Source organism: Corvus hawaiiensis, chromosome 4 (assembly GCF_020740725.1).
Source record: "Corvus hawaiiensis isolate bCorHaw1 chromosome 4, bCorHaw1.pri.cur, whole genome shotgun sequence".
Classification (NCBI taxonomy): domain Eukaryota; kingdom Metazoa; phylum Chordata; class Aves; order Passeriformes; family Corvidae; genus Corvus; species Corvus hawaiiensis.
In genome coordinates this window covers 14,000,937-14,028,477 of record NC_063216.1, presented here as the reverse complement: position 1 = coordinate 14,028,477, position 27,541 = coordinate 14,000,937, and the positions used below count along the sequence as shown (strand labels likewise).

Sequence of the window (27,541 nt, the reverse complement as noted above, 5' to 3'; positions counted from 1 at the left end):
AAAAATAAAAAATTCCTTGCAAACTTTCTCATGCCCTGATGTGAAGGGGTTGAATGTGCAAGTTGCCTTCCGGGAGAACTGGTGTCATTTCCTCAAATGGGTGAAAGACCAGAACGTTTTAACCCACGTTGTACTGTACCACGCAAGCAGTCTACAAGTCTCTGTTCTTAAAGGAGATTGACTCACTTTAGTCAGTCAGTTTAATTTAAGAGAAGAGTCAATAAAAAGTCTGCTGCAAGAAATTCATCCCTGCCTTGCCCAGAAGCTATTCTGATTAATTTCCCTAATAGAATTACCGTCATTATCCTCTGTCTTTATTCCATCCTGGTCCTTGTTCTTGATCCACCTTCTGTTTTTATCATACAGTGACCACAAAGCAGATCAGAGTTGCCCTTTTTTTAATCTCCTTTTTGGCTCCTTATTTGCAGGGCCATATTATTTGGATGTCCCCCCCTCTAAGTTTCTCATTAGGCAGAATGCCTCCTGTTTAAAAGCTAACCATTATCTGAAGATTCTGAGGTCCCATCTTACCCTCTTTCATGGCAAGCCTTTTAAAGAAGTAGCATGGACTATTGCAACAGCTGTGCTTGATGTTTATTTAGCGCTACTCTTCAGAGCACTCTGTTTTTTAATCTGTTTCTCAGCAAAAAGATGACCATATAAAATACAGAAGTCACTGTTTATATTGGTGTGCAAAGCTGCAGAACAGTTGATTCAGAATGTGCAGCTTGTGTAGGAGATGGAAACCTTGGTATCATGAAAGATGCTGCTGTAAAGCACCCATGTCATACAAATAGCAAGGATATGCTGGCATCACAACAGCTTGAGGATTTATGAATTAGTTCAACATGTTAATTTTTTCATTGAGTTACTTTGTTTTCTTTGTGTCTGCCACCCTCCACCATACAGTTGCTGGTGGAGGGTGGCAGATGTGGACAATTGGTCACAATTACATGATGAATATTTGCCATGTGGTGTACAGGGCCAAAGTAGCACTCGTGATGTGTTTTGTGGGGATAGGCAACTGTCCCTCAGTTTTAATTTGGTTTGTGAACTCATGTGTTATATACTGTGGCTTTGGATTGGATCTCTTCAGACTTGGGTTACATAGATAAGTGAAATAATTTTCTAACTTACTGTAAACCTTATAAATTTTATACCAGATGCTTCATACAAGATTAGATTTTTAGGAAAAAGAGGAAGGTGGTGAGGTCCTTAGACGGATGCTGTCACATTTGACTATTCCATCTCTTCCTGGCTTCTCTCTTGCTCGATGTTCCTCACTCTCTGCCATGGGAGGAATGCTCTGCGTGACTCCACTGGTTGGGTTTGTTTAGCTGCAGTTTAGGGAAGGCCCTGAGCAAGAGAGGAGCAAAAAAGGCTTCCATTTCTAATTCTGGAAAATAGAAAAAGGTATTTAAATTAGGCCTGGAGGACTTCTTATTTGCCAGAAGTAAGTATAAAGACAAGTTCATATCCTTCTGTAAGTCACCCTAATTGAAAGGATGTATATTTCTTTTTCTAAAGTCAGCAGAAAAATCCTGGCCTCTTAATGATGAAAGACTTTTTTTAAAACCTTCTGCTAAGCACAAATATCTGAAGTTTCCACTTTAAACTTGGGTGGCTCATTCATATTTCACTTAATGGTAATATGGTATCCTCTCTCTCCCTTCCCCTCCTTACCACCAAGCCTAAAAAGGAGGGGGGGATATAAAATGTTTCTGAAAATTACAGGAAATGTCTGTTCCTTAAACAGCTTTGCCAGGGAATTTCCAAAAGTGCTTAATGCTTATGGCTGAAGTTGCAGCAGCTCAGTCTTCAATCATGAGTGGATCCTGTTCTTAAAATGTGACACCTCCTTCTAGTAAACTGTGTTGAAATGCTTTGTTTCTCATCTGCTCTTCAGCAGAACTAATCATGCTCCATGGTGAAATGAGGGCTCTTGGGGGCTGCTTTAAACACTTGATTTACATGTATTTATTAAAATGGGGAAAACAAAATACAGTGTCCTGAGGTGAGAGCTGGTTTATTTGTAAGAACTTCGGAGAGGTGTGTCTGGCAGAAGGAGTCATGGCATGGCATGGACAGCACGGAGAGGCAGGTGCTGGTGAATGTGAAGACTACCTGACAGCTTTCAGAGAGGCTTCAGGAGCTTACACGTGAAGCACTAAAGAACAAAAAGGGAGATGCTTTTTGTCTCAGGACTTTGTTTCCTTGGGCTGTCACAAGGTGGTCTCAGATCATAGGGCCCCGTCTCTAGGCAGAGCCTAATCAGTGCTGAGCATTAGTTTAGCATTAATTTCTGGGATGAGATTAGAAAAGGGGATAGCAACAAGTATGATGAGTAGGATGAATTTTCTCTTCATACCTTCGTCTTTGCTTTCTGCCAGGCTTTTGCACTGGATTATGGGAAGGAGCAAGGGAGGTCTGCAGAGCCTCTTCCTGAGGCTCAGAAAGGAATGAGAAGCTGGAGCAAGCAGAGGGAGGGAAAAGGACCGAGCCCAATCTTGAACAGATCTTCTCATCCAGCTCTCTGCCCTGCTGCTCTCACGTACATATGCCTACATACTAATGATGGCAAGCGAGAGGGTCTCCAGCCTAGGTCCTTCCAGAGTAAAACACAGGTCCCAGTCAAGAGATGAGCCCAGTGAGCAAAGCCTGTTCTGGGTCATAAGCTCGGTATCTGAGGGGTTCTCACCCTGTGCTCTACTGCTGCCATTTGCCTAAAGACAGAGAGGTGATTGATCCCTGTAGTTCTTTTCCTTGTGGGATGCTGTGGGTTTTCAGGCTGTTCACCATAACATGCCCAGCCCTTTGCTGTGGTGGCTCTTCACAGTTGTCATGTCCTTTACTCCGTGCTTCAGAGCCACTCCTGGATCTCACAGTAAGGCGCTGCTTGGCAATAATTTATTGTCATGGTTTATATCACAGTGATTAGGCGATGCTGTCATCTCTTGGCAGCCATGATTTAAACCTTGTGTTCAGCTGCCCAGGAAGCAGTTGGGAATTGACGCTGATGTGCTTATTTTTGCTTCCTTGTGTAGAAGTTGTAATTTAATTTGTTCCCGTTGGAACAGCAGGTGCTTTGGGTAGAAGTTGTATGGGTATGACTGTGTGTGATTATTGGTGATGCCAGTGTTACCGGTTTCCAGTGCTGGCTTTTTTAGAGTGTGGGGAGGTGGGATTAACTGCACAAATGTCCTGTTTCATTGGTCTCTGTCCATGCAAAATACAGCTGTATTCACACTTACTTGTGGCAATCTTTCACTTTAATAGGTACTGAACAAGAGTTTGTGAATTTGCTTAATTCCATGCAAATGCATCGCCTGGTAATGCTGAGTTATAGATTGGTTTTCTAGCAGGGAGATGTGTCAAAGAGTTTGGAAGGCTGTCACTGGTCGGTTTTTTGTTTGTTGGATATTTTTAGAGCATCTCCAACTTTTTTTTTTTTTTTTAATTTTAATTTAAAGATAGTAGAGAGACTTGCTGTGGTGGTTTTTTTCTCTTTTCTTTTGGAAAATCAGTATAGCATAACTTCCTATTTTGGACCCATTCCATGTAAATGAATGTCAGCATTCATAAATAACTTCTCACCTAGGTTTTCATGTGTTTGGGGGAGTTGTACAGCAAATTACTGCACTGAAAGTGTAAAATCCATTTCCTGGTTTGGATTGGGCGGTATTTGTTTGTTTTGGTGTTTTTAAATCTTGTAATAAGGATTTTATTACTATTATTATTAATATTATTATTTTCCTGTGTTTAGGTAATTCCTTCTGCTGGCCTTTGTATGTGGACCACCTTCTTTCTGTCCTGTTCAGCCCATATAGATTGTGCCTTAAATGTAGGTGAGTAATATCTTTTGACATGAAATAATAATGAACTCATAAAAAAATACTCCAGAATTTTCAGTTGCTTTGACTTGGAGATAATAGAGGGAGAATCATCTTTTAAAAATCCATTGACACTTTTCCTGGTTGTCGAGTGTCCTGGGCCACAGGAACCTAAAAATGTAATGTATTATAATAGATGTTTGAAGTGGATTAAGTAAGCTTTCATTCCGGTTGCCACAGACCTATATGCTGTGAACCTGCAGTGAAAAAGTATTTTGAAATGGAAAGAGCTTCTCACTTGTATGGGTGGAGAAGGGAGTCCCCAGATTAAGTCTGAGTCTCTTTTGAATAGAGTTATGTAACATATCAACAGCAGGTTCTAATGCTTCCTGTGAGGCCACGTTCTGCCAGTCAGGTTTCCCTGCAGTCATTCTTAGTAAATGTTTATTGTTTCACTGGGAATGTCAAAGAGGTTGGCTTCTTGGTAAGGGCAGGTGATGATAACCTGGCTTATTGCTTAGAGATGGTGATGGTACATGGATGATATTTGCAAGAACATTGCAGGTGTTTGAGGGCTATGCTGAGGAGGTCAGGAAAACGTGGTGATTTGGTGTGCTTTTTGGTTTTATTTTGAAATAATGTGATATATTATTTCAAATATGACTATTTGTATGACAGGAAATATCTGTTATCTAAATGGAAGGCCCATTCCTCTTGCTTAGACCAGCTGTCTGAGAGTGCCAGTGGTACAAGTGTTGGTGAGAAATAGGTGTAGAAATAGAGTGAGCTTAAAGATCTAAACTGGAGGTCTTTCATGCAGTGTATTCATGGGAAGTTGATTTCCTTTCTGACTGTGTCTCAGTTTTCAGATTGGTGAGCACAGTGAAGTGGGGTGAGTTTCCTTTAGAACTAGTAATCAAAGTTGAGGAATTAGTCAAGCAGGATGAAGGACAAGAGAGTACTGAACAGAAAATCCACCTTCATCTATTTCTTTCCAATGCCTTGGAAGCCAAGGCATTGCCAACCACTTGCCTTTCTCGTGGTTATACAGTGTGTAATCTAAAATGCTTGCATGTGGCTGGCGTTTCTACAAGGAAGAGAAAACTAGCACTCTGCATTTTGACTGCATATATAGCTCAAAGCACAGATGTGTTAAGAGGAGAAGAGGGAGCGCCCATAGAAAAGCAAAGGAAAACGGTGACATTTTTAAAACTGCCTCTCTTTTATGAACATGGCACATGAGTGACATTTTTAAAAAAAATTAAAATCTGTGTGTTTCTATTTGAGTGACTTTCTGTACTGCTGTCCAGTCTTGCACCAAAGTGGAGTGTGCTCAGAGGGTGGTGGAATGTGTCTGTTCTTCAACCTCCCTGCCAGGAAGCACGAGGAAATGATGTGTTTATGAGATAGTGACACTTCTCTGAATCATCCAAAAAGCCCAAAGACTCCCTCATTCCCCTCAGCTGAGGGAATGACGTGAGCCCTTGTTAACAGAGCTCTTTGAATTGACAAACATTTGTTATCTCACTCCTGTGTGTTCACACAATGGCAGGTAATAAATACACTTCTCTAATCTCAGCTAATGTTTATTCCCCCAGAATTTGTACCTTATTATACAGCTGTTGATCTCTGGAATTGACTGCTTGCTTGCTGAATTCAGAAAAACAGCCATTCCTCGCTTTCAATTAAAAATTTTATTTCCCTTGTGCTCCATAGGCACTCTGTGTTCCTGGCTACTGGAGTAGCATCTTGAGCAAGGGTTGGACCTCTCTCAGCTCTCTTAGTCTCCTGTAGCACTGGGTAAAAGCAGCCATCCAGAACACCATTTATTTCCATCTTTTTGAGGCTGGTGAGGGAATGCTATGCCTGTCATAGGTGTTGGCAGAAGGGAAAAGGTTCTTGCAGGAGTAGGAATTCACCCTGTGGTCCCTGGATCTGGAATTCCTCTCTAGTTTGTGTAGGCTTGTTTGTCCAGTATCACGTGTGACCGTGGTAATAGGGACTGGTGCTGATGGTATTGGCACCAGCTGTTGAACTACTGGGCACTCCCAGTAACACTGAAGCCAAATACCCTTTTTGTAACAGCCAGCAGTAGCTTGTGTCCTGCAGTTTGGGATGTTCTACATCTTTTTTTTTAATTCAGCTTTTCAACTTTTCTTTTACGATGGTGCCCACCCTAAGAACCATGAAAGGGACTCTAGGGGATGAGAATGTTTTTCTCATATGTTACATGTGCTTGCCTGTAAAAAGTAGAAAAATACACAGTTTAAAAAACCCAACTCCTTCAAGTGTCTCAGCTGAGTTCATAAAGGCTGCCCATCAGGACCTTGTTCAGGTGCTGTAAAGTGATTTTGTTGGTGTTTTGCATGATGTGTGTGTGGGAGCACTGCTTGCAGGGTCCTGACAAAGCAGGCATTAGTGACGTAGCCAGCCCTTTATTTATGACACCAAGGTTCAACTTCAAGGTTATCTTTTTACGTGAGGCAGAAGTCTTTCAGAGATTGTAGCAAGGCTTCTAGAAGCTCTTTGCTAGTTCCTTAACTGGGCTAGAATTAGAGACTCTTGTTCTGAGAGTTTTTAAAATGTATTCCTACTACATCTGCCTCTCATCCCTGGAAGTATTTGAAAGATGTGGAGATGTGGAGCTTAGGGACATGGCTTAGCAGTGGACTTGGCAATGTTACTTTAACAGTTGGACTCAATGATCTTGGAGGTCTTTTCCAACCTAAATAATTCTGTGATTCTATATGAGCCAAAACCTGAGAACTCAAACAAGCATCCTGTTGTGATGGAAAGGAATTGCTTGGAGTCAAAGTGATAGCAGTAGAAGTTAGGAGTGCATACAAAATGTGAGTTATTGTAACTGAAAAACCAAACACAACCACATAACTGAAAATGTGGCACTTGCTTATTTCACTCCATCTGAACCACTTAGGATGGGGACAGGAATCACCGAAGCAAGAGATCCTGTAGTTCTGTGGCAGCATTAAACATACATGCAAACATCAGAAATCCACTGTTTGTGTGCAAGATAGTAGAGGGTTTGTTGGTTTGGTTCTTTAAACAATAAAGAAAAGCTGTAAAGGTACTGGGCAAGTGTGGAACAGATCTTTTTAGTTTCATAGTGAGTTAAATGTTTAATTTTCTTGTTTAAAAGTGTCCCAGTCCCTCTAGAAGGAGGAAGCAGCCATGCAGTGTTCCCAGTGTACACATGAATGACTCTGTGGGGGATTCTCATGGCTCAATTACAGATCACTTTTTGTAATCCTGATTTCATCATGGAACACCCTGTGACTAGGATGGCTTCCTACCTTTAAGGTTAGCAATATAATGGCCTGTTTGGGGCAGTGCATTATATGACATCATTTTACGAGACACTATAATACCATTGAGATCTAAGTCACAAGTAGAAAGAGAACAGTCAAGAAATTGAATTTTATCTTTTTACAAATGCATTAGAAAGTAAACAGATGTTTCAACACCTCATAGCAGCTGAATGATAAGAGGAGTCATGAGGAAGGGGAGAAGAGCTCAAGTGTTTACCTAAAGCAAGAGGCTGCCAGGTTCCTCTTGTTTAGAGTCCCAAACTCTGATAGTTCCAGAAACAGAGAGAATTAAAAGAAAAACCTGTACTTCTTGAAAATGTTGTTTCTCCCCTGCGCAATGGAGATGTTCCTGTTGAAATAGGATTTCAGTTGCAATAACTTGAGGTGACATTGCTGTTCAGTTTATTGCTTTCAAGCCATGGGCAGAATGCTTTTAAGGTCCTTGGTATGTTAAGGTAACAGGGCTATTTAAAAGGATTCTTGACTGAAGCCCACTTGCCTTATGTTCTTTACATGCTCTTTACCCTGTCACCAGATATGACTGGTTTGAGTTCTTCTCAAGAGTCTTCTGAAACAAACTTCTGTTGTATGAAAGTGAAGGCTGACACAGCAAACAGTAAGCTTTTAGAAGATAAGAAGCACACTCAAACTGAAAATTGCAAATTAAAGATTAAGTATTTCTAACAGCATCTGGTTTAGAGTTCTGTACTTTCTCAGCTGCTTTATTTTCCTTTTATTACTTGGACTTTAAGTCAGCAATTTATCCATCAAAACAAACTGTCTAGTTCACGAACAAACTGTTTAGCTTACAAGGGAGCTGGAGCCAATTCCCACTAGAGCCAGTGGAAAAGTTTTCATTGAGTTCAGTGGATTTAATATCTGGCAACCTTTGATGTGAATAAAAGAGAATCAAAACCTGTGACAGGACATGTTAAGAGAAATTAAAAAATTGTAGAATGCTGTTTTCCTGGGGGGTAGGGGGTGGGGGTATTGACATAACTATCAAGTTTCCTTCCCCCCCCCCCCCCCCTTGCAAAATGTCATTTTGATAATCAAGTGTCTTTTGATACCTTCCGGGGACTAGTGTATATTGATTGCTCTCTGAGGGGGAGCACACCTACCAACCAGGTTCTGTAAAACATTCAATTAAGACTTGCTATAGTATATTTTCCAATATTTTTTCTGTAGTTTAGAGCAATATGCACTTCACTGCTATGTGCTTCCATTTATCTGGGCAAGCTTAACAGCACTGTCACAACAGCACTAAAGTCAGGACAAATGGAAAATCACATTTTGTCAGTCTAATGTCTGTCTACGTGGAAGCTGGTGTTTTTCTTGTATTGGCACATGAAACTCATGAAACAACTTCCAGTTTCCTCTTTTGGGTTGTTAAGGTGAAGCTTGTACTTTTTGCAGAATTTATTTTGCCTAACATTTTGTAAATGTAGATTTGTACAATATATCTAAAGAGTAAAGCATCTTCAGACTTGGGATTTCCCACTGCCAAATGCAACTGACCTGTTGGTATAAGAGGACTTCTAATAATCTATCGATACTTTGAATTCATTACTTCTCTTGCAATTAAGATAAATAACAAACATTTCAAACGGAGGCAGCAAGTCGACACTATAAAATGTGAGCTAAATCCCTGAAGGATGCAGCCCCATGGTGGCTCCTTTCTGAGGACTGTTCCTATAAAGACTTGTGCCATCAGAATGTGTTTTGGGAGACTCTGAAGAGCCTAAGGGCAACTGTGAGGCAGTGGTCAAATAGGGGGTCAAATGTGTCAGGTGGTTTTACTGCTCTGCTGCTGCCGCTGTTTCAGCTGATGTTGTTCAGATGCTGTCAGGATCTAATTTTAGAGAGTATTTAGCATGAGGGCTGGGTGTTACACACTTCACATAAGAATCACACAGCTCCAGGAAGAACAGAAAAGTGCTCACTGCTTTACCTCCCAGTAGTGTGAGACCTCATCCATCTCTGGTGATTATTTATTAATTCAAATAAAATGCTTGTGTCCTGATGTGGCATCTTGTACTGGTTTCTATTCAAGCATTTTCTTCAGAGAGGTGGATTAAGTTTGGTCCTTTCTCTTGTGTAGTTTCAGTTTCCCAACTTGCAATGCTGTTTTGTGAAATATTTTCCCAAGGCATTAAACGTTAAAAATGTTTAATGTTTAAAATGTTTAAATGTTTAAAAAACTAATTTTACAGCTTCTTACTAAGTGGTGAAGTGCTGAAATGCATTTAAATAGTTTTGCTATTGAAAGGAATACCATGATTTAGGGCAGTATCTCTTAATTATGTTCTAACAAAGTCTTGTGAAGAGGCAGAGCTAGTGGCAACAAAAGTCTGCAATTAAGGCAGCGTATGTTGCCTGAAATACAAGATAATTGTCCAGGCAAGAGTGTTGGAATAGGTTCAGAGCCTGTAGTTGCCAATGCTCTCTCTAGGTGTTTGGCACATCCAGCAGAGAGGAGAACTCCTCAGGAATGCGTTTATTACATAGTATGGCCCACTGTACAGCTAAGCCTCGGAGCTGAATGTTTTTGTTCTGCGAAGTTTCATGGCCTCATCTGGTTTGTGTTTTTTGTTTTTTCCATCTTCCCCTTCTTACAGGCTCTCAGTGTGGTGTAAAGCTGATGGGTGGGAGCAAAGGTAAAGAATGATGTAATGCAGCAGCAGCCAGAAAGCATCTTTTGTGTGAATTGTGAAATGGCTACTCCATAGTCATCTCCCAATGAATCAGACGTGAGGGGCTGCTTTGTGGAGCCAACCCTTTGTACATCAACTGGAAGCAGGAGGAGACATTCAGTCCAAGAGCTCTTTCTGAAAATGGATTTAACTTTTCTTTTGCCAGTCACTACCAGCATGACCTCATACACTTCTAGTACAATGGTGTGGCTAAGCCTTTGAGTACACAGCCATTACATCATCGCAGCAAATTAGAGAGGGAGGTGGGGAAAGAGGCCTCATTGTTGTCATGGCCGATGAGATGATCAGGACCCAACTCATTGTCGCTGAGAAGTTGGTGGCTTTGCTGGAGAGCGGTACAGAGAAGCTGCTGCTGATTGATAGCCGCCCCTTTGTGGAATACAACACATCCCACATCCTGGATGCCATCAACATCAACTGCTCCAAGCTCATGAAGCGGAGGCTGCAGCAGGACAAAGTTTTGATTACAGAGCTCATTCAGCATTCAGCAAAACACAAGGTAGGGGTCATTTTCCTCTTATTCCTTGTATTTGTTTAAAGGGAGTGGCTGGTAAGCAACTTGTAATAATTTTTCCTTAGGTATTTCATTAAAAAAAACCCAAACAACCAAAACCAAACAAGATTATAGAGGACAGAGTTTAGCTGAAATGTTACCTGATTGAAGAAGGTATCGGTTACTATTGAGCTTATCATTGGGATTCTTTCTAGAATCAGTGACAGAGTAAAGGGCAGGGATTTAGAAATTACTCAGAAAGAATGTTCTCAGGGTTCTTGTGTGTTTTGCAAAGCACAGTCTCTCAAGCGCATGTAATTAAGGCAGGAAACATTCTCTCCTAAACTTTGAAGGATTCTTTGGGGTCTGTGGTGGTGGGGCTTGCTTAGCAAGTGGTCATTTGGTTTGCAAAGAAATTGTCTCTGTCAGTCCTGGCTCTTACTTGCTGTTTAAAGGACTTTTCATGGGAGCAGTTTGATGGATTTTGGTGTTTGTTTTGTTGTTTCTTTAATTGGGGAGAGGGGTGTGGTTTTCTCCAGATAGTGCTATCAGTGAAAAGAAAATAGCTATGCTGTTTAAAAGTAATGTGTATCTGTGTGTGTGTGTGTGTGTTTAGAAGGGATATTGGGGTTTTTTAATCTATTGATGCTTGTATCACATGTTTTGGATATAAAAATAATCTACTACATTCTTGCTTTGACATATTGAAAATGAAGCTTTTTATTTTTGTTATCTAAAGCATATTTTTATATATAAAGTTGTGCAGGTAACCAAAATGTGTGTGGCTTAGTGGCAGTTTAAGGTCTCTTTATTGTTTATGTCCAAAACTCTCAGAAGCAGAAAGTGAGGCGGGGCCACCTTCTAAAAAGCTCAGCTTTTAAACATATCCACCAGCCTAGCTGAAGGTAGAACATTTCACCAGTGACATAAAATTACCTAATGATAGAAATTTTTGAAGTGGGCTTCAACATGCAGCAAGTAATCAATTTACAAACTCTACAGGGAATTAAATCTGAGAGACTTATGAAGTCTAAAATAAAAACTGTTTAGTGAACAGGTGCATAAGAAATCTATGTATCTGAACTGCTGGTATAGCAACTGTGTGGGAACCCTGATGGAGGAGATAATGTGGTGCTTTTAATCATCTTCCTCCTTCCTGATTTACTCTGAGGTCCTTGTGTTTCAGATTGAAATTGACTGCAAGCAGGAAGTGGTGGTGTATGACCAAAGCTCTAAAGATGTGACCTCTCTCTCATCTGACTGCTTTCTCACTGTGCTCCTGGGCAAACTGGAGAAGAATTTCAGCTCTGTGTATCTGCTTTCAGGTAAGATGTAACAAAAGAAACCCCTTTCGGGTGACATGTACCAAAAGAAACCTCTGAAATATGTGAATAAAGAGAAGAAAGAAAATGCTCTTGGTATAGCAGACCTGTGCAGTTTTGCAAGGGCTGGTATAAACTTCAGTTATAGCAGAGACTTTTCTGTAGTTCATTTTGCATAGAGTGACACTCATAGTACATGCAGTACTTAGAAATTGAATCTTACAGGGGATGTATTACACCCTTACTCTGTGTAAATGGAAATGGAGAAATGCAGAGGTTTTTAGGTGCATATGCCTTCTACTTTAGGGTCAAAAAATAGTGGAAGAAATGGACTTCCTATTTTTTTAAGTATTGTACATGGTAGGAAGAAAACCTCTTCCGTACTGAATTGGTAATTACTAAAATAAGAGCAAAGGAAATGATCTCCCAGAGTTACGGAGATTAATTTGTGTGACATTTTAAACTTCAGCTCCTTAAGTGGTAGCACTTTATTTAGGTCTTTTCCTTTGCCTTTTTTTTTTTTTTTTTTTTTTTTTTTTTTTTTTTTTTTTGTTCTTGTTTGGGCTTGGGTTTGTTTGTTTGGGGTTGGTTTGGTTTGGTTTGGTTTTTTTTAAATCCCAGGTCAAAGCATCTATAGAAATTAAATTCCTTATAATACAGTATTTGCTGGTCTCAGGGTGTGCTTGTGTCATTATTTCTGTCATGGAACAGTAGACAGTGTTCACAAGAAGGAGCAAGGAGGGGCGTGAAGTAGATCCAAGGCTGAAAGAAGAGGGAATGATGAATCTAAGTAGGAAATCCATTGCAGTGACTGGATCAGTGATCTGATGAAGTGTACACCTAGTCTCTGAGAAATGATTAAACACAGGGACTGAATAATGGTGAGAGAAGGGAAATAACTCCAGAGAGATGCTTCCTCTTAGCAACAGGGTTTCACTACAGTTTGTAGTGACTTCAGATGAAAGTGAGAGGTTGTGGTACAGAGAGAACTTTTCTCAGCTTGTTTTGAAAGTGATTACAGAGAAAATTAATAATTTCTGCATTTGGACATGAGTTTGGTGCTCATGTGAGCTTTACTTACAGTAAGCCAAGTGGGGTTTTGCTTTGGCTAGGATTGGTGATTTTGTTTTCTTTGCTGTCTAGGTAAGAATTACACCTGCGGGTGGTGGATTACAGTATTAAAATAAGTAACTCTTCTTACATTTGAGCCACCAAGTAATTGTGTGGTGTCTAGGCACAGTAAATGCTTAATGCAAGAGTGCTGAAATAAGTGGTTAATACTCTCTTAAAAACTGAAAATTGTTATTTGAAAAATAAGCCAGTCTAAAAGCAGTTCGTATCTCCTCAGAAATCCTTTTATTGTTCGAATTCCCAACTCTGCTCAGCTGTCCTGAGGGGTTTTTTAATAACCTCGAGCAGATTACAGCTCCAGGCAGGAATCAGACTATCCACAACTCAATTTCCATGATGGAAACAGAAACAACTCTCTTCCAACTGAGAATTAGATGTCATGGCAGGGAGGTGTTGGGGAGGGGCCAAGCACAGGAAAGTATCATGAGCTTCCCTTCCTTATGCTGTTCCTCACTTGTGTGAGACATGGCTTTGATCCTCTGTCTCATCTGCTGGACTCTCTGAAAGAAGTGCTCAGAGAGTCTCCACTCTCAGACTTGCCTGTGGCTCTCATAGGAACGGACAGGACCAGGAAGGGAGCGTTCCCAGCTCCCCAGTGCATCATCTGGGCAATCACCAGTTGCATGTATATAATGATACTGTGAGAAATGGGTTTGTTTTGTTTTCATTTGTGGTAGTTGTCTGTTCAAGACAAAAATGTTACCTAAAGCACAAGCAAGATAGTAGTGCACATGAGCTGAGGTGAACTTCGCCGCACACAGCTGCTAAGGGTTAGTTTGGGAATCTAATGGGTCAAAAGCCTCCTTATAAAAAGCAGGACTTTTATCTTAGAGTGTCAAATGGATTTCTCTCAGCAAAGATCCGGTTTGAGAATTTCCTCTTATATTTTTTTACATAGCTAGGATGGGGATATTTATGAATGCAGAAACAACTGATGGCTTCAAAACCAGTGGCAGAGGATAATAAGAACAAAAGGGAAATACAGGGAAATTATTTACTACTGATCTGTTACACTCAAGCACTTATTTCATGTGCTTATTTTTTACATCTGTTAAAAATCCAGCCACTCAATGCCCATACAAGAAACCTTTTGGGATGTGGAGTGAAGGAGAATTGGGTAGATTCAGTCTTACAGAAAGCTCCTTGGAGTTTATTGATATGTGGCTGTAGGAAACTAGATAAAATATGTTGTCTCAGCGAGCTGATGACGAACTCTCATAAATGTTTATGGCCCATAATGAGGGCAGGGGTCAGTGCACTGTGTAAAAAGAAAAACCTTTGGACTTGAGTTTTCCCTATGCCACTAAATCTGGTTTATTTAAAATAGTGACCTTAAATAAACATTTTGGGGTAGGAAAATATTTTTTGTTGGGACAGAATAAGGAGCAATTAATGAATATCTGAAATTCCTGCCTCTCTTCTTCTTGAAACCCCCCATGACTGAGCACTGGGTGAGGTGGTTTTTTATTTAGGTTGTGCATAAAGATATGCTCTGCCCTGGAGGTTGTTTTTCACTGAAGTAACTATTGTAAAGACCTCAAAGGAGCCCCTACCAGTTAGTTTAAGATCTTGATATAACCATAAAAATATTTATAATCTGGTGAGGAATGTTTTTAGGAATTTAAATATTCCGTTTGGTTCTTAATTTTTAACAGTGCACAAAATACTGAAATGTGGACACCAAGGACTTAATTCCATTCCCATCATGGCATCTACTCCTCTGAGTTAAGCAAGATTTAAACACAGGGATGTCACTTGATTCCTTCTCGTATGTTGAGAATTGGATTTACTTGCATGGAGTCCTTTTCCTAGTTAATAGTGTTATGATTTTCCTGCTTGCTCTGCAGAGACAGGAGAGACCAGTGATTTTTGCTTGAATGATCATTATTAAGGCAGTAAACATCAAGAGTCTTGATTAAATTCTATTCCACTATGTGAATGGGAGCATTCATATTCTACTTTTCTTAAATACTTGTTCTTTCCTGCTTTTAATCTGGCTTAGTTCTACTCTTGCAAGCACAGATGTCTTCATTATGTGTTTGTTTCAAATGTTTCCTGTGAAGAAGGTGAAGCACAGCTTTTTATATTGTGTTGATTTTTAAGTATTTTTTGTACAAAACACTCAATCTAAAAAGAAGGCTTTCTGAAAAAAACAGAAAAAAAGCAAAACAAAACTTTTCTGTATATACAAACTGTCATTAAAAATTGTGATAGCTTAACACTGAAACACTATATGAGGCATACTCAAAACAGTGGTTGGTGGGGAATTGCCTTCTAATCTCTTGCTACCCTTCTGCCTATGAAAAATATCAGTAGTAATGTGATGTAGCAGATTCTCCCTTCACAAGAGCTCTCTGGTAAACTCCTGCAGAGCACAAAGGAGTAGTAAGGAGAAATAAATAAATTACTGCTTTTCTATTCAGTGACAAATGTCAGGGTCATATGCAGTGGACAGTGAATGACATCCTAGGCAGAATGGCTATGTAAAGAAACAGCAAACAGAATGAGTTTGGTGAGATTGGACAAAGGTCCTGGAAACAAAGCAGTGAGTGATTACCCAGGGAGTGTGGCAAAAGGTATGGTTTTGATGAAACTTCCCAATTCCTTGTTTCTCCTGACCTGTCTCTTGCCTAACAAAGTGTCTGTACCAAACAAGACTTGCATGGAGGATCCAAGGAGAAGGAAGCAAGTCAGGAACTTTGCTTCAGTCTTCTTTATCCTGCCATTCGTTTTAGAAATATTTGAAATCGGAAGCCCATTTAAAGAAACCTTTAGTATAAAAATACTGAAGTATCTGTAGGGTACATTTACCATTGTGTTGTCTTACTTGCCTAAAGTAAATCTGGATAAGAAAAGCCCAGTGCTTTCTCCCTGCTTTATCTGCAGAAGAAACATTCCTTGTGGCAGGGGAGCAGGAAGTCTGAAGAATATTCTCTTGTAGGTAGAGCTGATCATTTCCATGTGCTGAAGGGACCAGGGCTGTGAGACAGGGCTTTATTCCCAGTTTCTGCAGTCCCATATGTCAAGTAAGGGGGTGCCATGGGGTTCAGTGTGGACTGAAAAAAGGCACAAGGTTTGATAAAGTCCTGGGAAACATCCTGACACCTTTTCACATTTGGATTTGGAGCTTCATAACTTTCAGTTGTGGCTGACTGAAGTTCTGAGTGTTTCCTATATATAAATCTTTGCAGAGTACCCCAGCACACCTTAAAATGGTGGTCATCAATTAAAATAATCAGGTTATCTGTGAATTGAAAGCAGTATAGTGAGAATGAGCTGTTAAATATCCTGCCAGTGTTTGCAGGAGGAGAGATTGTTGCACAGTGATGCCAGCTTTCCTGATATTCCAACTGGTTGATTCCATTAGAAGGAAGCCTCTATTGAGAGAGGTAAAAATCTTGCTGAGGGAATGCAGTATTCCCCAAGTGGTCCCATAACCCATGGAGTACAGCCAGTGTTGGTGGGGAGGACATGAGAGAGAGAGAGGAGCTTAGCTCTGAATCACCCTCTTGAAAAGTCTCCCTCTCCATCAATTTTGAAGAGAGCTTAGAAAAGCTAGTACCCTTGGCTACAGCCAGGCCTCTGTGAATATCCTCCCACCCTCTGTACTCAAAATGCAATTTTTAGTGTTCATTTAGTGCCATAATTGTTTTAAGCACTTGGAAGAATGGGAGTAGGGTTTATTACTTTCATATGTGTATCCACTTGCTGTCTTCTGAGACAGAGCAAGGTTTGACTGGAGTAGAGCTCGCATAACATTTCTCAAACCCAAGAATAACTTGTTAAGTTTGCTTTTGTTTTGGATACCTCTGGATGCTTGTGAAACTTAATTGACTGAAATTATGGTGAAGGTTTTTTGTTTTTTTTTTTCTTTCCTTAAAGGCAGAAAGGGTGACTGTGGGTGTCCACTCCGCTCTTTGTACTTGTTGTGTGACTTGGAATATGGCACTTGGGTGGGATGGGAAGCTTGACCCCATTCTCACACTTCTCCCCTTCCTTGTTTGCTTAACCTGCCTATTAACCTTGTCTTACCAAAGGCAGAAACTCTCCAGGGCAAAGAACTTCCCCTGCTACTGTGCTTGTAAAACACCTGGAATAACGGGGCCACTTTCCGAACGCCACTGGAATAAAAACACCCCTGGCTTTCCCAAACTGTGAAACCTTGGATCCTGTGGAAGGACTCCCTGTGGCTGAGGAGGGGGTGACAGGAACGGGATGGGAGCCCTCCCGATGGGGCTCTCCAGCCTGAGCTTATGTAATGGAAAATGGCACAGGTCCCTGCGGAGCGGAGCTGGAATGCGGGAATTGTAATGGCCTGTGGAGGTCTGCAGCTCGTTTAAACAGAGTGGAAACATTGCAGATTCGTAAAACTTGTGAGTCAGAAAGTTTACAGCTTTCCTTCCTTACAGCAAGGGAAAAAATCTGTACTGCAGCCTTTAGATAAACACGTTAATGTTCCACGGGAATGTTACTGGGAAAGAGCACGAAGAGCCTCTGAGGCAAAGCAAACGTAAAACTTCAGGGTTTGTATATTTTGTCTTTGCTATAGTGCTGTTTGATTTATTTTTTTTAGCCTACTTTTAGGTAATGTTACCTTACTGGCCTGGCACTAACCAGTATTTACAGTAACAAATTCTAAATTGCTATTTAGGAGAGGAATAAAAACCCCAAAAGCTAAACATGAGTTACTCCACTGCATACCTTTGATGTGAATACAGGAGTTTGGTGAGGCTTACTTAGAATCATAGGGCCTAAATATTGTGTTTTAGAGGTAGTTGCAAATTTTCCTGCATTTTTTATTCTTTATTTCCTTTAAAAGGGAAAATTAAATGAAAAAGGGAAAAAAAAGGAGGATAGTAATATTCCTTTTAAAAAAGGGATAGCAATATAATATTTATTAGTCTGGGGTTATATAAAATGATGAATAATTAGTGCCCTTAATGAAGAAGCAAATTCTGGATTTAATAAAGGTGGAATTGTCTGTTAAATCCACAAGCTTCAAAGTCTCCCTCTTGCAATGCTGTCCTAGTACATGCATGTAGTCTTTGGTTTTCTGACTCATCACTTGGGTCTCAGACCTTTTCAACTCCCTGCTTTAAAATAATGGTGTTTGATGCTGAATTAACACTGATGTACTGGCAGACAATTAGGCCTTGTGGGAAAAGGAAGGAAGTAGCTTCTAGTCTGTTTTCAAGAATTCATTGAAGAAAACTAATTTCTCCCTTTGGCTTTTTCAGAACAGTCAGAATCCAAAGCAGGGGGAAAGGAGCAGTATCTGATTTCAATGGCACTTAAGAAAAGTGCCAAAGTTTGCTGTGTTACCAGCGTGCCTTGTCTGTGGTCTTTTCCAGCAGACTCCATGTGAAAAAAGGACACATCCAGTGTCTCTCACATCTCCATCAGGAGCACCAGACAGGATCTTTCTGTGCCTCCTGGGTGAGGCACATGGCACTGCAGGGCCAGCTGGAGCTGCAGGGATGTTGTATTAAACACTTCCTAGGCTTTTCTTAGCCTGGAGTTTAAGGGAAGCCAAGCTCTTAGGAATTGCCATGTTGTCTGTGTCTCTGCTGTCACCCACAAAAGCTGTTTCAAAAGCTTGTTGGTCAGCTTCAATAAGGCTTCACAAAAGGAGTAATTAAATGAAAAAATAATGGAAGTTCTTGTGAGCTGTATGAAATGAGCACTGGTACAGTGCAGAGCCTCAAATTAGTGTCTCTCCCTGAAAAGCTGAGCTGGGAGTGGATTTGCTGGTGTGACCAAGCAGCTCAGGGAGCTCAGCCTGGAATAGCTCCCAAGGATCTACTGTGAGATGGGCACTGGTGGCAGGTGGGATTCTTTGGTTCTGCAGCCCCTCAATTACTTGGATGAAAAATATGTTTATGTAGTCTGAAAGTGGAAAGTTGCTCCTCTGGTCTTTGGAATTGGTCTCCATTAGTTGGAGAAGGTGCCAGAGACTTTGATCCTGGTCACCGCCTCCAGCTGGATCTCTCTCCTCTGCCTTGGCCACGCTGCCAGGCTCTGGGGCTCAGAAGCAATTGCTGGGGTTCTCCATCGAGCTGTAGCTGACCAGGCTCACTGCAAACATGTGAAGTGATGTGAACACCTATTTTCTCACCTTTCTTTCGTTCCAAGTTAGGTTTCATGGCTGCATTTACAAAGAAATAGTACCAAATCCTCACGGCACAAATGCATTGTCTTTAAGCTTGTTTCTAACTGTTAGGATTTCTGTATGCATGGAGCTCTCACTTTTGTAGGAGTTGTCTCCATACCTGGACAATTGTACAGAAAAAACAAGTCACACCTAACGATAAGGTTCCTTATTTTCATCTTTCCCTTCCCCTGCAGAGCTGTGAGGAGACTCAGAGTTGCACCTCAGCTGTTGCTCTTCAGTTTCACACTCAACCCACCTTATCTCTGCAGCACAGTCAGATCTCTGTTTGTTTATGTGCTTTGTCAGTATGCACGTGCCTGATTAGCAAGAGCAGCTCTCTCTAGATGATTAAGGATAAAAATTCTGGTGCACACCTCTGCAGGCACTTGAGGATGAAAAGGAATTACAGAATTGGCTGTTTCAACAGTTATGTTAGGAGCAACTATAAAGATATATTAGGATTGCCTCCTGATTGATATTTTTTTTCCCCTTCATGTTAGAAATATGTGTAAGTTGAGACACAGGATGGATGTATGAGGGAGCATCTGTGCTGTGTGATGTTAATGAAGAGTGATGCTCACATTTTGAAAACCGATTTTTTAGTAATTGGTGTTTCTATTTAACCTTTTTGCTCTTCCCTGGGCCAAATCAGTAATTAGTATGTTCCCTGCAAACTTGTCTTGACTTTTGGTCACATCTCTGAATGGTTTGACATCCCATTGAAGGAAATACAAAGACCAGGGGGAAGAAGAGAAACCAGTGTAACATGGAATGAACATAAGAAACATCCACCTATCCTGTTATGGTGTCATTTAACTGGAAAGGTTTTATTAAATATTGGATAAAAACAATCAAATATGATCTGCACTTCACAGTACTTTGTACTAAGTGTTCAAATCAAGACCTTTAAGCTTAGCTGATCTTTCATTTGCAAACCTGCAGAGTGGTTTGCAGAGCTCTGTCCCTGATTGCAGCGGGGCAGCTGGCAGCACTAGAATGCTCCTGCTCTGTTTCCACAGAACACAGAGAAATGAGCTGCTGTAAGTGCTTGTGCTTCTCAGGAGTCATTCCTCTGGATTAATTTATGATTTTTGTTTGGTGGTAGTTAAACTATGTAATCATAAGGATCTGGATGGATTCCATTCCCTCAGTGAAAGGAAGCTCTTCCCAAATCAACAATATTTCTCGATCATTTGTTGCCACCTGATCCCATATTCTTCCCCTGCCTCTTCCCGTTTCTAGCAAAGTTAATTGGGAGTTCTATTTATATAAGGACTTGTGCAGTGAATCTGTAAGGAGGAATAACTTTTACTGCAGAATTTTGCTGGAACTTTTTTCATCCCTTCTGAGTTTGGCCCTGTTTTGTTTCCTGAGTTGGCTGAGAAGGGAGCTGACACTTCTGATACCAAGATTCCCTTAGAGATCCTACCTTTATGGTCCCAGCTGTAGTTAGGGAAGCCTTGATCAAAGAGAAGTCTGTAGTCACCACTTTGCAGAACCATAGCAACAGGGCAATCAAGTACTTTACTGGATCTTGCCAGATCTCTGCTAATGGATGTGGAGGCTTGTAAGCAAAAAACACTTTGCTGTAAGGACTGGGAGGTGTTGGGTTGTCTGCCACACACAAGGGCTGCAAAACCACTGACAGCTTTTGGCACCTTGACATGGTTTTGTAGAGACATCCTGCTGAATGTCAAGAGAGCTGTTTTAGCTCAGCTTACCACCAAGCATACAGAAAACCTCTGTGGTTCAGAGCTATTGAGGAGAGAATATTTTGGAGTTATTTGTCAGTCCTCTATTTCCAAGGCCCAGTGACATTTATCAAAGAATTCAGTGAAACTCTATTAACCCAGTAGCTCTGTTAATGATCTGTAGATTTTTTCTTTCCCTCCACCCCCCCCCCCCCCCCCGCCCCAACCCCCTCCACAGTTTCAACATGCTCTTGCAATTGATTTATAATTCACATGAGCTGGAGTAGTGGTGGGAGAAAGGGTGTTATTTAGAAAGTAACTCCAGAAGAAAAGTGTATTTTCTCTAATTAAAACAAACTGCACAGTGCTGCCAATGGCCCTGTTCCAACTGAGGTCGGTAACAAGATTTAAAGAAAAAAAATTGCCTTATTGCAAAGGTCATCTCCCAATAATAGAATTTGAAACAAAACCTGTCCCATTTTTCTTCTCAGGCTCAATTTTCTGTTCTGCATTCTTACCTGTAGACTAATTTAATTCTCCAAGTGTTTAAAGTTTATTTTTTGAAAACTGCTCATTTACAACAGAAGTGTACAGGTGGTCTGAGTGCTTAAAACACTTTTCTCCTAAGAGGCTCCTCATGTAGACTGGTCATAGAGTTCAGCTTTGGGGACTCTGGGGAGCCATCATCTGTGTTAGAAAACAGAGACATTTGAAATAAATCCCTTTTCTCTACACATCTTTAGATGCTGAGGGCTTTTAAAAAGACATTTCCCTATATATTTTAAAAATAGGTATATTTTGTAAGTTAGTGCAAGCAAATAGTGATGAGTACAGTTCTTTTGAACAGAAATGAGTCTCATATTGCCATGACAGCTCAGTCATCATACATGTGGATGCTGTTGTTCCAGACCCCGGACAGTTAAAGAAATTGGTACTTAAGCAGAACGCATATGTGAGTGTGTTTTGTTGGTATGGGGTTTGCTGGCTTGTGGGTTTTTAAAGCAATTTTTCCAACAAACTGACCTGGAATGGGTTTTTCATATTGGGAAGTGCCATAAATCAAAGCCAGATTCATTGAAAAGCTACTAACCTTTTGAAAACCTGGTCACAGAGGATGGCAGGGAAGACAGCTCAATACTTGAAACAAATCACTGGTTTCGTGCTTTCTCAAATCAGTTCAGTACAGATACTAACACCAGGTTAAGATACACTCAAAGGAAAGGAGGGTTCACTTGGTGCACATGTAAAGGCAGGCAATATAATGTTAGACTCTAGAGATTTGATAGTTTTGTGAGTGTAATTCATGTTGTAAAGGTACTGAACCAACATGTTACTAGGAAAGCATGAGCAGAAAAGAAGAAACGGGACTTTGAAAGGATGAATGCCCTAGAGGAAGTGTTGAAGCATCTAATCTTGAATCATTTCAATTGGTCTTGATGGAGTCCTGGCATAAAACTAAAATAAAAGATTGCTCCTTATGATGACAGAGCATGGGTTCCATCTCCCAAAATCTCAAGTGTTTGGCACATTAGCTTCTTGCCTAATTTCTTGCCACAGGTTTCACACAGAAATGAGACCAATCCGTAGGTTGTTGGGAAGAAACCTTTTTTGCAGAACTTTTCCCATGTAGTCTTTGCAAAGAAAGCACAGATGTAAAATCCTTGCTTGTGCAGCTTCTTTGTAAGGACTTTTTATTTCCAGCCATGTTGAGAGGATCCAGAAAGTAGCCAACAATGCTCCCAAGAAATAAAGAATAAGCAGATGAAACCAAAGCCAATATTTGATTTCCTCTTCTTCACCACCCTCTCAAATAACTGCTTAAATTCAATCTCAGGTGTATATACTACCTATAAGTTCAAGGAATGCTTCCTATAACAGGAAGGAAAACATTAGGCCATACAGAAGAAAATTTAGCAAGTATGTGAGAGAATTGTTTTGCAAACTCTTCCTCTCATTCTACAGAACAAGCAGGACCTGTGCTCCTGGTGGGCAGTGCCTTAGCTTGTCTAACAAAATAGACTATTTATTTATTTATTTATTTAGGAGACTGAGCAGGAATTCCTGTTCATAAAATGTTTGCTCTAGAATCTGCTTGCTGGCTTTTTTTATTAGATAAAATGGGTTGTTACACATTATTGCCTTGGTGTTTCTACATTTACTAATGATACAGATTTTAAAATCTGAAGAATAGGCGTAATTCAGGCAATGGTAATGCAAGCCCTGGCAAAACAGTACATTAGCTTATTCCTGAGTAATTTTAATTCACATCTTCAAACTGTAATCATAGTGAACATAGCATTTGGCAGATTCAGCACGTCACTGCTTCAATTCCTTGATGATAAAAAGGTGCTTCGTTCTGAACAGGTTATAATTACTCTTCCTTCCATTGAAACTCTGCTCATCTGGGAGGAAAGAGCTGGGGATTTTCACTGTGCTTTGCAAGTCTTCCCTCTGCTTCACCTCCCCCCCTTGAGATGGAGAAGCCTTGGCTTGGTGTGGTTTTGAAAGATTAAACTTCTTCCAGGGTCCTGGATGAAATACATTAATTGTGGAGCAGCGCTCAAAATAGTACTGTAGGATTTTAATGAGTACTGTAGGATTTTAGTGAGTACTGTAGGATTTTAATTAGCAATATAGGATTTTAAAAACAAGCATTACTAAACACATGTTAATGCTTTTACCAAATTGAGTAAACATGACTTTTTCTTAATGAGCTCTCAGTATAAACCTGATACGGGAGAAGGAAGTGTCTAGAAAGCATCTTGCTGGGGTGGAGACTACAAGGTGTGCCTGCTCTTGGCGGGGTGGGTGCTGTGCCTGTTTTTCTGAAGAATCATTTCCACATATTAAAAGTGGGAAGAAGCATCAAAAACTTCTGAGAAGTGGAGGGAGAAAAATAAATGTTCCAGGCAGAGTGGGAATATGTAGCCAGGCCTTGGCTGCTGATGGATGGTTCCACAGACAGATTTGTATTTCTTCTCATATTCTAGGGAGTGAAAAATCAAGGATTACTGTTTTTCCCATTTTGTCTGGAGAGCTACAAAGCTGACCTCAGGAAGAGGCACACGTACAGCTTCTCTGATAAGGCCTTCCTGCTGCCCCTCAGTGCCACCCCCATGTTAAGTGCTGCTCTCCCACAACTGGCACAGGCACCACCACATTTGTAGATTAAATACCTGCTCTTCCTCTCACAGGTGGATTTGCTGAGTTCTCCAGCTCTTTCCCTGGTCTCTGTGAAGGAAAATCCACACTCATCCCTACTTGCATTTCTCAACCCTGCCTACCTGTTTCCAACACTGGCCCAACTAGAATCCTGCCTCATCTCTACCTTGGGTGTCAGCGAGATGTCCTCAACAAGGTGAGCATTCTGGGTGCCATGTGGGTCACTGGAATGAGTAGCTGATTTCCAGGGATCTTCCTCCAAGCTTCCATCATGGTGCATTGTTACAGCTGTGAAACAGCAGAAGTGGATGCAGGTAAAAGCTGCCTGCACAAGCCATGGAAAGCTGTGGGAGAACCAGTGATCCACACACCACATAATTAATCTATGGGTCATTAAATACAAAACTTGGGCTTCTTTCTCCTTCATCTTGGGGCAGCTGATATGGTTCATTCCTCAGGAACCGATCAACCAACAGCAAACTGTCACATCTGCCATGAGAGCAGGTCAAGTGCTTTCCTGTCGCAGCTCTGACTGGTTTGTTTTGGCAGGTCTTGGAGGTTGACACAATTATATTCATGGTTACAGTAGGACAAAGGAAGATTGTGTGATTTTAGTATTTCCTTCAAGTGCTAGGAAAAAATAGCATTTAAACACCATGAATTGTATAATAAGGGATTACTGCAAACAAATCTTTGTGCACCTACTGAAATGTTCAGACCTGGACAATCAGTGGGGTTCTTTAAAATGAGCTTTTACAGTAGCACTGCATTAATAAACTTTTATTCTTTTTAAGTACATGTGCATTTAGTAATTTCTGTTCCTAAAGAACAGCCCAAAATTTTTTTTATATACTTAAAATAGTCAGCAAAATTATCGAATACAGCACTTGTAGGATGCTGGACTATTAGATGTCTAAGAGAGCTTGTCTCAAATTGCCATAGGTCTCTATTCCTATGTATATCCACAGATGTTTTCCCCCACAAGGAGCCAGCTCACACTGCTTCCAACCTGCATCTTGGGTCCCTTCAAAGGGAATTTTTATTCCTTTTGCTGTGTGTGCCCTCTTGCCTCCCTTGTTCTCTGACAGTCCTATTCGTTAGTTGAATCCCCAACAGCCTTCATAAGATGGCATTAAATACATGGATGGGGGAGAGGGAAGGAGTGCTTCACCCTAGAATATTGCCCTAATTGTGTGCAAGGCTTATGTGTATGTTTTTTTTAATCCATGTACAAAGCTTAAGCCAGGAGCTATAATAAGGAGTCCTGTAAATTGATAAAATTTATGTACCATTTGACCATTTTAATTTTCACTGCTTTCTTCTACTTTTACTCTATCCCAGTCTGGCCATTAATGGGCTATTTTTAGATTTTTCACAATTATTTTAAGGGGATTTTTGACACACGAGCAATCATATAGAAGGTGATTGTGCTTTAGCAAAGAGCACAGAAATGGAGGATAGTCAGCAGTCATTGCATCTACTTTGTCCTTTACATCTTCCTCGTCTTTACTGCCAAGGTAGCAAGTGAGCCATTCAAACGGGATTCACTTATGATGGATGTCAAAGCAGCTTATCACTCTTCCTACCACAAAAGTCATTTATGGTCCCCAGACAAAAGACAGCAGAAACAAAGTAATTAAAAAAAAAAAAAATTCTTTCAGTTAATAAGGTATTAGATGTTTTTATGCTGTTTGCTTTCAGTGTGTCTGCAGTGTTGGTGTCACTTCAGTTTGCAGCTGCAGATACTTTAGAATTAGTGCAAGAGCCCCAGGAGTTGCTCAGATTTGTACTTCTTCACATGATCTTGGGACTGAAAATTGAGGGTTACTGTGTTTCCCGTGCTGTATGGAGAAGCACACAAATGACAGCACACCACCTGTTCAGGTGTTCAGGAAGTTTTTACCACCTGGTGTCACCTGACAGTCTTTCGGAAGTTCTTCCATTGGTCACCTCTTAAATTTCTTATCCATTTTTAGGACAAATACAAATCTTTTGATTTCAGATCTACCAATTTTTTGTACCTTTTCCTCTTACTTGGGCACGTCACTTGTTGGCTGCACAAACTAGACCTGAGTGCCAGTGGCTTATCTACCTCTTACCTACATCTTCAGTTTCCATGTTTGCCTCTGGAAAATGCTAAATGGCTTCCATCTTTAATACTGGAAAATACTAAGAAGCTGTGGGAGCAAATTACAACTTCTACCTCTTAGAATGCACTTGATGTTTTCACCAATACCAGCAAGTCCCAGTTTCCTGAGTTTAATCAGTTTCTGGATTTAACTAAAAGTTAGTGGCAGCCACACGCTGGCACATCAGAAACACGAATAATGGATCTCTGCTGCTCTTCCTGCAACATGCTTGGTTGCTGGGAAGCCTGGATCCTGCTCAGGGGCATTGGGGAGAGCAAAGAGGATGACTTACCACACTGATTGCCCAGAAACACATCGCAAGAAATCTGTGAAGTAAAGAACATTCGAAAGCAGAGGGCCAGAAACAAAAAAAAAGGGACAAGTAGCAAAGTGCTGTCTGTTAGGATAGTCCAGGAGCTGGTAAGTGGTTACCTTTGCATGCTCTGGTTTAATGGCCCTGCTGGGGCTACTTGGGACAAGAAGTCAGCTTTCTGCTAAGATTAAACTAGCTGTTTTCTATTCAAATCCAGATTTAAAAAAAAAAAAAAAAAGCTGAAAAATTCTAGTAAGATTCCCCTGACTATTAAGATGCACTGACTTTATTTTTGCCTTCAAAAGCTGTGAGCTCTCCTGATTCCTTCCATTCACTAGACATACCAATTTCTCTGAAATTAAATCATCTCAAAGATATCTGCAAGAAACTCCTAAGCAGCGCTACTGTTCAACCTGATGAATTAAAGATGTGAATTTTCATCAGGTTTTATCAAGATGAGCTTATCTTTTCAGAATCTTTATAAGCTTACCTCTGAGTGCCTGAGTAGGGGAAATGCTTCTTTTGTTGCAGAATAATCTGTATTCATGACCTTTTCAGAATACTAATGTTATTTACCATTAATACCTCTGCTGATAACGCTTTATTTAGGAAAGATATGCAGCCACAAATGCTTGGTTTGTGTCCTTCAGCAAAATTAATGATTCATTCAGGAAAGTCTTAGGAGAATTGTAATATTTTTTGCAGATTTCTTTCTACATGCTTAGTTTGGAAAACATTCATCTTTTTTGCAGTGTTGAAATGCTAAAAACCTCCTAAGAGTTCTAAGAGAAAAGTCTGCTTGTTTTGGGTCTCAGTGTGGTACACTGTGGTTATTTTCCTGTGATAGGTTGGTGACATTGCAAGACAGTATTTAGTTTTACAGAAGATCTTTGTTGCACTTTGTGAAAGAGAGGAAAGCTGCACTCTAACCTACACAGGAGTGACAATGTCCTTTCTGAAATTAGTGTGACAGAAAGCAATCTGTAGTGTGTTTATGGGCCTGAATGAGCCTCCTACTTACACCTCATGGTTTGTACCAGCATTTCAAATGTAAAACTTTCTGCCTTCCCACTTGCATAACTATTCTCTTTCTTCCAGACCTGGATTTTATTTCCTGGAACAAAATAACATTTTAGGGTGCTATTAATTTTCAGATTAAACAAGTCATAAAGTGTAAATAAGCTTACAAAAGAGCATTTACCTTCTATTCACAGAATTGTTAGTATTAGGATTTCTGGATCTTCCTCGATCGTAATTCACTTCTTCCTCTTGGGTGCCT

The 27,541-nt window shown here is 40.5% G+C and overlaps 1 protein-coding gene across 4 annotated transcripts in view; it reads left to right on the top strand.

The window, feature by feature from the left end:
- DUSP16 (dual specificity phosphatase 16) overlaps nt 1–27,541 on the top strand; it is a 64,033-nt gene that overhangs the window by 25,173 nt on the left and 11,319 nt on the right. For 3 of the 4 annotated variants that reach the window (XM_048302761.1, XM_048302760.1, XM_048302759.1), the window contains exons 2-5: nt 3,764–3,845; nt 9,775–10,369; nt 11,550–11,688; nt 23,853–24,016. In XM_048302761.1, the coding sequence (XP_048158718.1) occupies nt 10,139–10,369; nt 11,550–11,688; nt 23,853–24,016 (534 nt within the window). In that variant the 5' untranslated portion in view covers nt 3,764–3,845; nt 9,775–10,138. The remainder of the gene's footprint in view (nt 1–3,763; nt 3,846–9,774; nt 10,370–11,549; nt 11,689–23,852; nt 24,017–27,541) is intronic. The other variant, XM_048302763.1, reaches the window with a different exon arrangement.